General features: G+C 34.4%; 1 protein-coding gene across 7 annotated transcripts in view; it reads right to left on the minus strand.

Annotated features, from left to right (window-relative positions):
• The window catches only part of LOC105473083 (NIPBL cohesin loading factor), a 214539-nt gene that overhangs the window by 83981 nt on the left and 114350 nt on the right, over positions 1-16208 (minus strand). For all 7 annotated transcript variants that reach the window (XM_071099013.1, XM_011726708.3, XM_011726709.3 and 4 more), the window contains 3 exons: positions 8334-8494; positions 7022-7118; positions 2299-2925 (listed from right to left, as the gene is read on the minus strand). In XM_071099013.1, the coding sequence (XP_070955114.1) occupies positions 2299-2925; positions 7022-7118; positions 8334-8494 (885 nt within the window). The remainder of the gene's footprint in view (positions 1-2298; positions 2926-7021; positions 7119-8333; positions 8495-16208) is intronic.

The raw sequence follows: 16208 nt of genomic DNA on the forward strand, positions 1-16208 counted from the left end.
GAAGAAAACCTGCAAAAAACTCTTTTGGGACATTGTCCTAATTAAAGAATTTATGACTAAGACCTAAAAAGCAAATACGACACAAAGAAAAATTGACAAATGGGGCTTAATTAAACTAAAGAGCTTCTGTACAGCAAAAGAAACCATAACAGAGTAAACAGGCAACCTAGAGAATGAGAGAAAATATTTACAAACTATGCACCCAACAACAGTCTAATACCGAGAATCTATAAGGAACTCAAACAAATCTACAAGAAAAAAACAACCCACTAAAAAGTGGGCAAAAGACATGAACAGACACTTCTCAAAAGAAGACGTACACACAGCCACCAAATATTTAAAAAAAATGCTCAACATCATTAATCATCAGAGAAATGCCAATTAAACTACAATGAGATGCAATCTTAGACTAGTCAGAATGGCTATTATTAAAAAGTCAAAAAATAACAGAGGTTGCAGAGAAAAGGGAATACTTACACACTGTTGGTGGGAATGTAAATTAGTTTAACCCTTATGAAAAACAGTATGGAGATTTCTCAAAGAACTAAAAATAGAACTACCATCTGACCTAGTAATCCCACTACTGGGTTTCTATCCATAATAGTTTCTATCCAACTATTTTATAAAAAAGACACCTGAACTCATATGTTTATCACAGCACTATTTACAATAGCAAAGTTATAGAATCAACCTAAGCGTCCATCAGGAGTGGACTGGATAAAATGTGGTATATATATACCACGGTACACAATCATAAACAAGAGTGAAATCATGTCCTCTGCAGCAACACGGATGCAGTTTGAGGCCATTAGCTACCCTAAGTGAAATAATGCAGACAGAAAATGAAACACTACAGGTTCTCACTAATAAGTGGGAATTCAACAACGGGTACACACGGACATAAAGTTGGAAACAACAGATACAGGGGACTCAAAAATGGAGGAAAGAGGGAGGGAGCCAAGGTTGAAAAACTATCTAATGGGTACTACGATCACTATTTGGGTGATGGGTTCATTAGAAGCCCAAACCCCACCATCACACAATATACCCATGTAACAAACCTGTACATGTATCCCCTGAATCTATATTTTTTTAAAAAAAAAAAGACAAAAAAAAAATCCCAGCTCCCTAGCCAGTAAAATGAAGACTTCTAGCAATCTCTTTATTTGCATCTATTTCTGATTTACATATGTTGCAAACATTGTAGTATAACAATTACTAAATACAGTCCATTTTTTCCAATAACATTAAAATGAGCCATCATGACAGGCAAGAGATATAATATTAATCTTCAGCGTGTTTCTTAGCATAGAAACACAATTATCTAGTCATAATCCTGTCAAACACTGAACACATCATATATAAAAATCAGCTCTACCCAATATCAAGAAGTTTTATCATTACCAAGAAATAAAATATAAGAACTGAAAATCAACCTAGAATATTTTAATCATAAAATTAAATCATAAAGCATGCTTTTGGTCTGATCAAATGTGTATATGCATTTATATAGCAATCAAATTCATCAATTATATTGCTAATTTCAACCACTGATTCATCAGTCTCTTAAAACATGAAAGAAATTTTGTACACAGTGTATACCAAATTACTAAGAACTTACTAGGGATTTATTTTTATTTGATTATGAAGCACAAGGAAAGCTCATAAATTCATAGACCAGGTATATCTTGAAACTCCATCCTAACATACTAGTCAGATAAAAGGGAACACTTCACTGTAATTACCACTAAAAGACCCTTAATTTCTAAGGTTTGCTATTTAATATTAACTTTCCATGATTTGTTTACTAAAAAAATTGACATTATTAAGCCAGTAGGATCATAAACCAAGTGAAGTATCTAACTGCCTAATAAGCATACACATAAGCTTTTCTTAAATATACCTGTTCAAAATAATTCTATAGTACTTAACCTTGTTTCAGCAGAAAAAAATTTGAAGGTGCACAACAATATTAACATAACTTGTGAAGTATACATGTCATATAGAAATGCTAATGTTCATTTTAGCAGAAAAGCACAAATAAGTAAAATCATATAGTATATAATGAGCAACAGACCTGCAGTTAGAGAATTACCAAATCTCATATAGTTGTTTCAGACAATAAATGAAATTGTTACAAATTTAACTTCTGTGTTATGAGTATTAGGAATAAAAATATATACTTGAGTAGACATAAATTATACAAAATATGAGAAAAAAAGTAATATGAAAAGAATTTTTGACACTATAATTACATATTTGCCCAGATGATGAAGTGGTAATAATGAATTATTTTACCTTTATCTTGAACTTCTTTTGAGAAGCGCTCCCTTTCAATAGCTGATTCTCTCTCTATTCGCTCAATTTCAGCCAATGCATCCAATTCCACTTCATCATATATAGGTCCCTGTTGTGATACCTGTTGCTGATTCTGCACCACAGAAGTCTGGGGTTGTTTTGTAGCAACTGAAGTGTTCTGTTGTAAAACAGGCACTTGATTTGCTGGAAGGAATGCTGTTTGTTCTTGCTGCGACAAACATTGAGCAGCATTTAGTGGGCGGTTTACATCCTGTGGAGTAATGGGTGTTTTTGAAGTCTGTCCCGGGTACTGCACATTAAAAGGAATATCATTTTCTGAAACATTGCTATTTTCCACACCAGAAATCATATCCTCTTGCTGGTCCATGTCTGAAGACCTTACACGAGAAAGTCTTAATGTAAGTTTAGTAGAGTCCTTGGATGGAGAACTAATTATATCATACATTGCCGCTTTCTCACTCTGCTCTTTTTCATCCTTGCCTAACTTCATTTTCTTTTGCTTCTTTTGTTTTCTTTCTGGAGAATCTAGCAAGATATCTGGTGGAACATCTCGAGGTGATGAACAAGGTAGAGACTGAGATTGTAGGATTAAAGGCGGTCTTGAGCCTAGAAAAATAATTCGATAGAAATAATAGTTGTGCGGGTTTCACATTTTCTTACAATGTGATAGAAATATTAAGTGACAACATAGTAATGCTAGAAAAAATAAGAAATTATATGATTCAAGCTACTTATTCACAAAAGATGAAAAGAAAGCTTAAAGACTTGTCCCACACAGTTGTTTAGCTTGCTAGTAGATAATCTAAAACCTAGGTTTGAATCTAAGTATGAGTATTCAATTTTTCAGACCAGTATTATTTCTGATTTTTGTGCCTATAATGTATAAATATTTAGTTTTATAAGGGTAAAAAGTTCATTGCTTCTAAAGATGATACAACACAAATATTTTGGGCATGACCATCTCTGTTCTTTCATGGACTATCTAGGAAAACGGATATATCCTGATTAAAGAAAGAATAAGTATGCTTTTGGCCGGGCGCGGTGGCTCAAGCCTGTAATCCCAGCACTTTGGGAGGTCGAGACGGGCGGATCACAAGGTCAGGAGATCGAGACCACAGTGAAACCCCGTCTCTACTAAAAATACAAAAAATTAGCCGGGCACGGTGGCGGGCGCCTGTAGTCCCAGCTACTCAGGAGGCTGAGGCAGGAGAATGGCGGGAACCCGGGAGGCGGAGCTTGCAGTGAGCCGAGATCGCGCCACTGCACTCCAGCCTGGGCAACAGCGTGAGACTCCGTCTCAAAAAAAAAAAAAAAAAAAAAAAAAAAAAAAAAAGTATGCTTTTGTTAAATTACACAAAAATAACAATTTAATCCTAGAGATCATCTCACATGAATACTACTGGGATGATAACAAAAAGCAAGCGGTCAATTTACAATTACTAAAGCCTTTACTTACTTCAAAAACTGGTGGTAAAGTATTGATTTATACTTTTATGCGGTCTTCTCTTTCTCCCTTAACATCATTCACATACTTGCTTCAGCTTGCTAATCCTCTTTTTATTAGAAAAATAAATAAGTTCAGTAAATTTCAAGGCCCAAGAAAATATACTGAGCCCAGAGTCCATTAAATCAACCAATGTTATATGAAACAGGAAAGTGTTAAAAATAATCAGATGGAAAAATTATCCTAGTTAATAAGCCTTCAGACAAAAATTCTCCTTCAGACATGAAGGAAAAAGTACACTGATATGCTTCAGAGATAATAGTATAACTGCATCTTAATAATGTATACATTTCTTATCATTAAACTATAAAATATTTAAAAACTTGTAGGAAATTGTAAAAATTGGTCAAGATAAAAGTTTTTTTTTTACAGACAGAACTTAAACCTAGAATTGCCTTAAATTAAGCTTTCACCGCTTTTATACTTTTTCCATGATACATAAATCTGGACTTTCAATTAGCAAGGTTAATGTATTTTAAATGTTATATATAAACATACAACTTTATTGAATCAAGTGTGATAAAGATGATATGGAAGCAATTAACTATAAATGTTAGTCTGAAGTCGTATCAATCATTCGTTTTTCCCTTTAGACTCAGCTTATATTAGACATTAAAAAGAAATGAACCTAACATTTTGTGTTGTAAAAGGTGCTTTACATATCAGTTCACTTGATTTTTACAACATTCTTGAGTATTATCATTAAAATTTTTCAGAAATGGAACATGAAGCCTACAGAGGTTAACAAATTTGCCCAAGGTTATGTTGTTAACAAACTTGAAGATTTAAAACAAGATTTGTCTTAAGTCTGAATTGTAATATGCCATTATGTCTTTGTATTTAAATCCTATGTGGCAAATTAAATACATTTTAGAACAAACTTCAAATTCTAACAATTAATCTAAAAATCAAGATAGACTGACTTACCCTTCAAAACTAGTTGGAAAACAACTTCATGACAGAAGTTCAAGCTTTTGATGAATAATATATTAGTGAGGTTATTTGCTTTAAAGTTTTCCATTTCTATCTAAAGTTTATCTACTATTTATCTAATCTCAAGAGTCAGAAGAAAAAAAGCTAGTTATCTAGATCAATCACCTATCTCCCTGTTCTCTTTCCCTGGCAATCTAAATAACTTCTCACCTTGACAACATTTGTGGGATATGTATCTAACCTACAAATAGTTACTCTGGAAGTTTTTCTCCCTTTCAGAAGCTGGGTTTTTATCCCCGAAAATTCATACAATTTACAGAATTTAAATGGCTCATAACAGCTCAACTTTTACCCTATGAAAAATGTCCTTGACAGAAAACCAAACACCACATGTTCTCACTCATAAGTGGGAGTTGAACAATGAAAACACATGGACCCAGGGAGGGGAACATCACACACCAGGGCCTGTTGGGGGGAAGGGGGAAAGAAGAGGGAGAGCATTAGGACAAATACCTAACGCAGGTGAGGCTTAAAACCTAGATGACAAGCCTGGTGTGGTGGCTCACGCCTGTAATCCCAGCACTTTGGGAGGCCAAGGCAGGTGCATCACGAGGTCAAGAGTTCAAGACCAGCCTGACCAACATGGTGAAACCCCATCTCTACTAAAAATACAAAAAAAATTACCCGGGCATGTTGGCATGCGCCTGTAATCCCAGCTACTTAGGAGGCTGAGGCAGGAGAATCGCTTGAACCCAGGAGGCGGAAGTTGCAGTGAGCTGAGATCACGCCACTGCACCCCAGCCTGGGTGACAGAGCAAGACTCTGTCTCAAGAGAAAGAAAGAAAAAAAACCTAGATGATGGGTTGACAGGTGCAGCAAATCACCACGGCACATGTATACCTATGTAGCAAACCTGCACGTTCTGCACATATATCCCAGAACTTAAAGTAAAATAAAATTTAAAAAAATTTTTGAAAAAAAAAAAAAAGAAAAATGTCCTTAATAAACAGTAGGAATGCAATCAGTGAAAAAAAGATCTTTACCACATCAGGCAGATACGAGGTAAAATATCTTTATGCTTTAGATGGCTATAATTAGAAATTCCCATAACTTGAGAGAATATATTACCAGCTATGTTAAAATTAATTATAAGCTAATTTTAAAAAGTAGAATACAGTATTCTCTTCCAACGAACTGATAATTAAAACTATTTGACTACAATTTTAAGTATTTTAAAAACTGGCTCAAACCTGGACTTAAATTCACAATTTTGTGAATCTGTTACAGATAGAAGACCATGCAAAGTTCTTTGAGAATTCAAAGATAAACTAAAATTCATGTACATAAAGTAGTGTAAGTTCTTAGAAAAAATATAAACTAATAGCTTGAGCAGATTAGGGGAGGGCCCATGGAAGATCACCCATTTAACTTAGACCTGGAATAACAGAATTTTAAAAGGCAGAGATAAAAGTAGATGTGAGAGATTTAAGAATGTAACATAGAACAGGTTAGATTTGATAAATGACTAAATAGTTGAGAAGAGACTTTGTGATAAAACTTAAAATTTTTAAGGTACAATGATTCAGGATTGGAACAGCATTAAGAGAGATGGGATGACAGAAAGAACAGTGAAAAGCATTTCAAACATGAATTTGAAATATCCGCTAGGTATGAAGGAAGTTGTGTCTGGCAATGAAGAATTACAACTTGGGAGACAAGACTGGAGCCAAAGATTGATTTAGGAGTTTTACGCATAAAAGTAATCAATGATGTTAATGAAACTTAATAAAATGGCTGGGGAAAAAAGTATAATGGGTGATAGAAGGTCTAATAATAGAAATCTCGAGAATAAGGAGAAGAGCTAATGAAGAAAAAAAGTATCAATGAAAGAAGTAGGAGAAAAACAGATGGGCTCATATGAAGTAAGTCCTTTTGGAGGAAAGAGGAAGGCTGATCAAAAATTTCAAATGTTAAAGAGAAGAAGGTTGTGGTTTGAAAAGACCACTGGATTTATCAAAGAGAATGGATACTGGATATACCTGAGAATACTATCAATAGATTACTGGGTAAGTGGAAGATGAATGAATCAATGAATAGGGACAGATTTAAATCCCATGATCTAGACCTGCTTGTACAGGTTTATTTTTTTCCTACAATGAAAAAAAGATACAGAGTAACTTTTTAATATCTGCTTTAGGAAGTTTGAGTTCTTTATTCAACTTGAAATATAAAATATACAGAAGGAAATTTTAGTTACAGTAGTACCTTTAGGAGTTCCTTCACTTCCAGCAGGGGAGCATACTGGCTGTGGAGATCTCAAGGGAAAAGATGCAGTATTCCTCATTGTTGAAGAATCTCCATCCTAAAAATAGAGTATACAATTTATCTTTTGAATGACAGGAGAGGCTTTATAGAAATCTTAAAGAGAACCAATAAGAGACATAAATTACTGACAGGTAAAGTGTTGGAATTCAAAAGCATAATTCTTCTGCACTTTCCTGTTTTCTTCTTGGTATATCTTAGAAGAATTGAAACTGTATCCAAAAGAATCAACAGCCTAAGCATGGCAATGAATAAGAAAATTTGTATTACTAGTATGCTCCATTTTTGTTTGCTTTTTTCTACCAAAGGAGCTATGAGTACTCTACCAGCTGGTAAATGTCTTGAGGGCAGAGTTTATTGTCATCTGTATTATCCTTAGACACATGCAGCTTACATAAAATACAACAAATCAATAACAAGGCAAATTTCCAGAATATGGAATATTTTAATAACATCAAGACAACATTAAATTTCAGACACAAAAGTCTGTACAAGTATTAGAGGGAAAAGGAGTCAAGTACTAATAAATAAAGGCTCATTATCTTAAAAAAAAATTTAGTGTGAGCAGTATTAACCTAAAACTGAAGTATTTCATTAAGAACCTAAACCTCGAGGCCAGGGGTCAGCCAATTATTATTATTTTTTTTTCCAGGGAGTCTCTGTCGCCCAGGCTGGAGTGCAGTGGCCTGATCTCCACTCACTAAAAGTTCCGCCTCCCGGGTTCACGCCATTTTCCTGCCTCAGCCTCCCGAGTAGCTGGGACTACAGGTGCCTGCCACCACGCGCAGCTAATTTTTTTCTGTTTTTAGTAGAGACGGAGCTTCACTGTGTTAGCCAGGACGGTCTCCATCTCCTGACCTTGTGATCCACCTGCCTCGGCCTCCCAAAGTGCTGGGATTACAGGCGTGAGCCACTGTGCCCAGCCAGCCAACTTTTTTACATAAAGGAACAGAGAATAAATATTTCAGACTCTGTGGGCCACACACAGTCTCTGTCACATACTGCTTTTTTTTTTTTTTTTTTTAAATAACTCTTTATAAACGTAAAAACCATTCTCACTTTGTGGTTCAGGCTACTGGTCACACTTGACCAATCCTACTCTAGACTAAGCTCTGTATGTGCAGGAGCCATGTTGTACTCAGTAGCTAGTATAATGATATACGGTAGGTATCATTCAAATTTTGAAATGGAAATAATAGGTTATATGACAAATATTAGAACTATTTTATCACCTTAATGATAATATATTACATACGTCACTACTTAGCCTGTGCACCATGTGTAGGTAGTCCTCACTTGAACCATGTCTAGGATTATCAGCATGATGATTAGCTGAATTGCCAGACAACGGACCAGAAACTTTATTATCATGTATGTTTCTCAAACCACCTGCAACAATGGGACTTGATACCGACGCTGAAATTAATAAGAATAAAAAAAAAGGTTTATTAAAAAATTCTTAACATTCTTGGAGAATAGTAATTATTCACAAATATTTTAAGCATATAGAAATTACAGAGAATAATATAACAGATACTCATGTACTGACTACTTAGTTTGATCAAATCTTAACACTCTGCCAGATTCCGATCTGTTTTTGAAAAGAACTAAAACATTATAAATATAGTTGAAGATCTCCATTTATCTGTTATTTCTCTCCTCTATTCCTTTCCTTTTACTCCTTAGAGGTAACCACTATTTTGACTTGGGTTTATTCTGCCTATGTGTTATCTTTATACCTTTGCTATGCATGAATATATTCCTAATTCATTGTGTTTTTACATTATAATTTTATATAGGTGATATATGTATCTATCCTTATATAACTTGTTTTTCCATTTAATATTATGTTGAGATTATATATTATATATATTTTTTATATATACAGTTTTAAATTCTTTTATTTATTTTAGACAGCTCTGTTGCCCAGGCTGGAGTTCACTAGCATGATCATAGCTCACTGTAAGCTCAAACTCCTGGGTTCAAGTGATCCTCTTGCCTTAGCCTTCTGAGTAGCTAGGACTACAGAAACCTGCCACCACACCTGGCTTTTTCTTTTTTTTGGTAGAGATAGGGTCTTGCCATGTTGCCCAGGCTGGTCTTAAACTCCTGGCTTCAAATGATCCTTCTGCCTTATCCTCCCAAAGCACTGGGATTACATGCAGATGTGAGCCACTGTGCCTGGCCTAAATTCATTTCTTTTGTACAGTACTCATTTCATACAGTACTCTGCTGTATGATGTACACTATTTATTTGTTCTTTCTTACGTGGATGTTCAAATTGCTTAAAATGCTTGCTGCCATAAACAATGCTGCAATGTATGTTCTTGTACATGAGGACTCTTTTTATAAATGTGTAAGAGCTCTGGGTGCTAATACCTAGCAGTGAAATTGCTGGGTATGCATATTTTTAAACCTTACCAAATAACAGATTACTTATGACCATTTGTATTCATTGGTAGCATATGAGAGTTCCCACTGTTGTATATCCTTGCCAATAATTTTCATCATTCTAAGGGGAGGAAACATTTCTAATAGTCACTTGTATCTTCTAAAAGCCTTACAGTTTTGGTTTTTCAGTTAGGTATTTAACCCATGTAAAACTCATTTTTAAGTGTGAGACAGGGATCCAATGTTACTTGTTTCCATATGAATAACTAGCTGTCTCTGCATCATTAATTAAAGAAATCACTTTCCCCCATTAAGATACGATGTGATAGGGACCAAGTTTCCATTTGTCCATGGGTATGTTCCTAAGCTCTTCATCATGTTCCACTTCACTATGTGTTATTTTTCCATGCCTGCACAAATCTTGACTGCTGTTAGACTGAGCTGCTACACTTCATTCCTTATTATTTTGTCTATTCTTGAACTTCTACTATATGAATTTTTAGAAGCAGGTTGAATTTCACAAAAACCTTTCTTGAGATTTTTTATCAGTGTTATACTGAATTTACAGATATGGGTATAATAATCTTTACCCTACTGAGTCTTCCTATCCATGAAGGTGGCACAACTCTTCATTTTCTTAAGTTTTCTTCTATCTCTTTCAAAAGTTTTGTAATTTGCTCCACAAAAGTCTTTTAAATCTTTCATTAAATTTATCCTAGGTATCTTGTGGTGTTCCTTTAAATTGTTAATGATATCAAAAAAGATTATAATTATACCTGTTTATTTCTGGTACACAAAAATGCAATTAATTTCATTATAATGATGTTGTATCCAGTAACTAAGTGGAATGCTTTTATTAATTCTAGTATCTTGTCTGCAGCTTATCTCAGATTTTCTATGAAGACAATTATATCACCTGAAAATGACACTTTTTTCTTCCTTACTAATAATTATACATAGTTTTAACGCTTCTTTTCTTCCTGTATTGGCTGGGACACCCACTAAATAAATGTGATTATAGGTATTCATGTCCTGTTCCTGAATTGAAACAAAATGTTTCTAATTTTTTTCTACCACTAGGTAAGATTAAATCAATCTCTTCTCTTTTTTTTTTCCCCCATACAGATGGGGTCTTGCTGTATAGCACAGGTTAGACTCAAACTCCCGGGCTTAAGTGATCCCCCTGCCTCGGCCACTTGAGTAGCTGGGACTACAGGTGTGTACCGTCACACTCAGCTTAATGTATTTTTTCTTTTTTTTTCCGAGACGGAGTCTCGCTCGGTTGCCCAGGCTGGAGTGCAGTGGGCGATCTCAGCTCACTGCAAGCTCCGCCTCCCAGGTTCACGCCATTCTCCTGCCTCAGCCTCCCAAGTAGCTGGGACTACAGGCGCCCGCCACTACGCCTGGCTAATTTTTTTTGTATTTTTAGTAGACACGGGGTTTCACCATGTTAGCCAGGATGGTCTTGATCTGCTGAAATAGTGATCCACCAGTCTTGGCCTCCCAAAGTGCTTAATGTATTCTTATTCAGTGAAAAGTTTTAAATGACATGTATGGAAATTGAATCTTTCTGAATGCTCTTTTGAGACCTATTAAAAGGCTCACAGGACCCCAGCCCGATAATCTGAATTATACTGTCTTCTACTAACCAATTCATATATATATCCAATTTTGTCACATTGGTTGATAACACTGCTTATTTTATTTTATTTTATTTTATTTTATTTTATTTTTTGAGACAGTGTCTCACTCTGTTGCTCAGGCTAGAGCGCAGTGGCGTGATCTCAGCTCGCTGCAACCTCTGCCTCCCAGGCTCAAGCCATTCTCCCACCTCAGCCTCCAAGTAGCTGGGACTACAGGCACACACCACCATGCCTGGCTAATTTTCTGTAGAGAGAGATGGAGTTTCACCATGTTGCTCAGGCTGGTCCTCAGCTGCAAGCAACCTGCCCATTCTGGCCTCCGAAAGTGCTAGGATTATAGGAGTAAGCAACCATGCCTGGCCTGGTTTCTTAATTTGTTTAAAAATGTTGTTTCACCTTAAGGCTTAAGGATCACTTAAGCCCAGGAGTTTGAGTCTAGCCTGTGCAATACAGCAAGACCCCATCTGTATGGAAAAAAAAAAAGAGAAGAGATTGATTTAATCTTACCTAGTGGTAGAAAAAATTAGAAACATTTTATTTCAATTCAGGAACAGGACATGAATGTTCACATATGATGATTGATTTATAATTTTGCTTTCTCATACTCCCCTCACTTCACCTGGTTTTGGTATCCAGATTGTAATTTAACTTTATAAAAAGAGTTGAGAAAGTGTTGCTGTTTTTCTTTTTTCTGGAATGGATTAAGATTAGAATATCTCTTCATTCGATGTTTGATAGAACTTGTTAAAACAGTCTGAGTATGTTTTTATCTCTTTCCCTTTCTTTCAAGGGAGGTAGATTTTGGACTACTGAGTGAGGTATATGAATTTTAAATTATATGATAGATATTGTCAAACAAATGGTTCTCTAAAAAAGTTGCACCAATTTATATCACTATGAAGACTGAAATGTTTATCAATTTGATATAAAATTTTATTTCATCTTAATTTTGAATGCATCCCTTTATGAGCTAAGGTGACCACAATTTCATATATTTATTAAATCTTTCTGTATCGACTTGGCTATTCATTTCCAGTAAATTGCCTGTTTACTTCTTTCGTTTCTGTCTTCTTACAGATCTGTATGAGATTTCAGTATAAAAAAAATGAATACTTTGTGTTTATAATAAATGCATATTTCCCCATATTTGTTTTATATTTATGTAATTTATATATTTATGTTCTCTTATACACAAATTTATAATTAATCTTTTTTTTTTTTTTCATTTCTACAATCCAGGTTTTCGGTCTGCTTAGAAATAACGCCTTCTCAACTCTTAGAATACCAAAACTTTGCCCAAATGTTTTTCTTATAATTTTATGACTTAAAAAATATAAACAGCTTATTAATCTAGAACACTTTTGCTTTCGGTGATCCAGGAATCCAGCTAAAATTGCAAAATACCTAGACAATCACCAACATCATTTATTAAACAATCCATTCTTATATGCTGATTTTAAAATGTAATCTTTAGAATGATAGAATTTTTAAACATCATTTTTCCAATGACTGTGTAAAAACTGATAAAATGAGATTCACTGAATGTTACACCCTTTAAGTAAAAGATTAATGGGAAATTGCATATTTACATGATATCAAAGTATCATCCCACAGATTATTTATGAATTGCAAAGGGAAAAATATGTACTTTTACAATAAAGAGAGGTTCACCACCTAAACACCACTGATATACTGAGACCATTTTATGATAATGATAAGATACAATGTAAAGTGCACAACATTGCTTATCAAGTACTCTTGCCAAAAATGTGTAACTAGAAACTAGTAAAACCTTAAAGCTAACTTCTACTTGATAGGAAATACAGAAAACAAATTAAGCAACACCAGCAGAAAAGAGTGGAGTTTAGAATATGAAATATTCTACAACGAAAGTGGCCAAACTCTTCAAAAACCAAAAATTAGTGTCATGGGGGGAAAAAGGTATCAGACTGCTTTAGATTAAAAGAGCCTCCATAAGAGATGCAAAAATCAAATGCAATGTGTGAAAAGCTAGATTTGAACATGCTTTGAAAAGATATTAAAGTCATATTTAGGACAAGTGGATTGGTAAAAGTCAAATATATTCTGGATATTAGATGATACCACAGAACTGACCTTAAGTTTTTTACAATTATTACCTTTGGTTTTTATATAGGAACATATCCTTCTTAGCAGATATACTTAAGGACAAAGTGGCAGGATACCTGTTGGTGAAGGGGTTCATTGTGCTAATCTTAGAACTTTCTGCAGTTAAATTTTTGTAATATAAAGTTGAAAAAAAAATGCAACCTTTCTCAATAGTCTAAATTGTCCTATTTCTGCATTCTCTCTGTCCTACTGACCTATCCACTTGTTCCCTGCCAGACTAATTTTTTTCCTTTTCAAAGAAAATTATGTTTTATTATTGACAGATAATAGAGGCATAGATTTCTGGGATACACGTGGTAATTAAATACATTCATATAATTTGTAAAGATTGCATCAGTGTAATTGAGATATCCACCACCTTAAATATTTGTCTTTTCTGTATGGGAAAAACGTTCAAATTATCTTCTTCCAGCTATTTTGAAATATAGATTGCTGTCAACTAGTCACCCTACTGAGCCATCCAACACTAAATGTTATTTCTCCTATCAAACAGTATATTTGTCCCCATTAATCAAGCTCTTTTCATCGCCTCCCTCCTCTACCCTTCCCAGCCTCTGGTAACTTCCAATCTATTCTCTATCTTCTTAAGATCCACTTTAATTGTCACATATGAGTGAGAACATATAATATTTGTCTGTGCTTTGCTTATTTCACTCAACATAATGACCTCCAGTTCCCTCTATGTTGCTCAAAATGACAGGACTTTACTCTTTTTTTATGGCTAATATTCCATTGTGTATACATATACCTTTTCTTTATTTATTCATCCACTGATGGACACTTGTTTGATTCCATATTTTGGCTATTTTGTGAATAGTACTGCAATAAACATGGGCTTGCATCCCTTCAGTATACTGATTCCCCTTCTTTTGGATATATACCTACTAATGGAATTGCTGGATCATACAGTAGCTCTATTTTTAGTATTTTGAGAAACTGCCATACAGTGTTCCAAAGGCTGTACTAATTTACATTCCCACCAACAGTATATGAGGCTTCCCTTTTCTCCACATCTTCACCAGTATTCACTATTACCTATATTTTTGAAAAAGGCCATTTTAATTAAGGCAAGATAATATCTCACTGTGCTTTTTATTTGTATTTCTCTGATGATGAGTGATGTTTGGCATTTTTTGCTGTATCTGCTGGCCATTTGTATGTCTTCATTTGAGAATGTTTACTCACACCTTTTGGCTATCTTTTGTTTTTGTTATTATTGTTTTGGTAATGAGGCCCTTATATATTATTGATATTCTAGTTATTAATCACTTGTCAAACAGTTTGCAAATATTTTCTCCCATTCTGTGGGCTGTCTCTTCACTTCGTTGATTGTTTCTTTTGCTGTACAGAAGCTTTTTAGCTTGATGTAATCCCATTTGTCTATTTCTTCCTTTGGTTGCCTGTGCTTTGAAATCTTAAACAAAAAGTATTTTGCACAGACCAACATCCTGGAGTGTTTCTTCAATGTTTTCTTCTAGTAGTTTCATAGTTTCATGTCTCAGATTTAAGTATTTAATCCATTTTGAGTTTATTTTTCACAGCATTATTTATCGAAGAGACTGTCCTTTCCTCCTTTTATGTTCTTGGTGCCTTTGTCAAAAGTAAGTTGTCTGTAAATATCTGTATTCTCTCTGGGATTGGTATGTGTGTTTTTATGCTAGCAACAAGCCGATTTGGTGACTATAATGTATTTGGTTACTTTGTAATGTATTTTTAAGTCAGGTAGTGACTTTGTTCTTTTTCCTCAGGATTGCTTTGGCAATTTGGGGTCTTTTTTGGTTCCATGTAAATTTTTTCTATTTATGTGAAGAATGTCATTGGTATTTTGATAGGGATTACACTGAATATGCAAACTGTTTTGGGTAGTACTGACTAAATTTTTTTATTTAGAATAACTTTAATATCTGGGTGAGGCTAATCCCCGACTAAGGTTTTTATTTCTTTATCTGAGCGTTTCTAAGAAATGACACAATACTGAATAGGTCCTCAAACTATATTAAATAGCTAAGTTGATTTTGTTAAAAAACAACACATTTCTTAGAGTTAAAATTTACACTCTTTTTTATGCACATTCATGTGTATATGGACATTTACACAAGAAACAGATGTGCTCTTCTGACATTTTTCCTTTAATTAATTACATGTAAAATGTCCCTCAGATTTTTGTGTACCAGAGTATACCAGTATATTACAAATATTAAGCATCTACATATACACATAGATATGTATGTATGGCACTCACACTCAATTCAGTAATTTTCTAAGTGTCTATTTCTTTTCGAGACAGACCTCAATTTGTCACCCAGGCTGGACTGCAATGGTGTGATCATGGCTCACTGTAGCCTTGACCTTCTGGGTTCAAGCAATCCTCTTACCCCAGCCTCCTGAGTAGCTGGGACTACAAGTAACTGCCACCATGCCTGGTTAATTTTTTTTTTTTTTTTGTAGAGACAGGGTTCCACTGTGTTGCCCAGGCTGGTCTTGAGCTCCTGGGCTCAATTGATTCTTCTGCCCCAGCCTCCTACAGTGCTGGGATTACAGGCGAGTACCACCGCACCTGGTTGTGTCTATTTCAAATGTGTCAAATTTGCTTCCCAGTTTCTCCTTGAGTTCGTGCGTAAAAAAAGCTCAACCTAATATTTCATTATCTGGTTTTGGGAAACCAGAGTTAGCTGTTTTGATGGATGACAAAGTTAAAAGTTTATAAATTAATAACTTTATTAATGAATAAAGTTTCAACTTCATGCATAATAAACAAGAACACACATGTAGAAATTAGTGACTGAAAGCAAATTTTTAAAATTTGCTGTTAATTAAGGAGGACAAAAATAAAGATGTTTTGTATTATCCTTTGCACTTTTCTGCTTTAAAAAATTTCTTTAAAACATATAAATTTATACTAATAATAAATCAATTATTTAATAACCATGAACTATATCTCAAGGCAA

This window comes from Macaca nemestrina, chromosome 6 (assembly GCF_043159975.1).
Source record: "Macaca nemestrina isolate mMacNem1 chromosome 6, mMacNem.hap1, whole genome shotgun sequence".
NCBI lineage: Eukaryota > Metazoa > Chordata > Mammalia > Primates > Cercopithecidae > Macaca > Macaca nemestrina.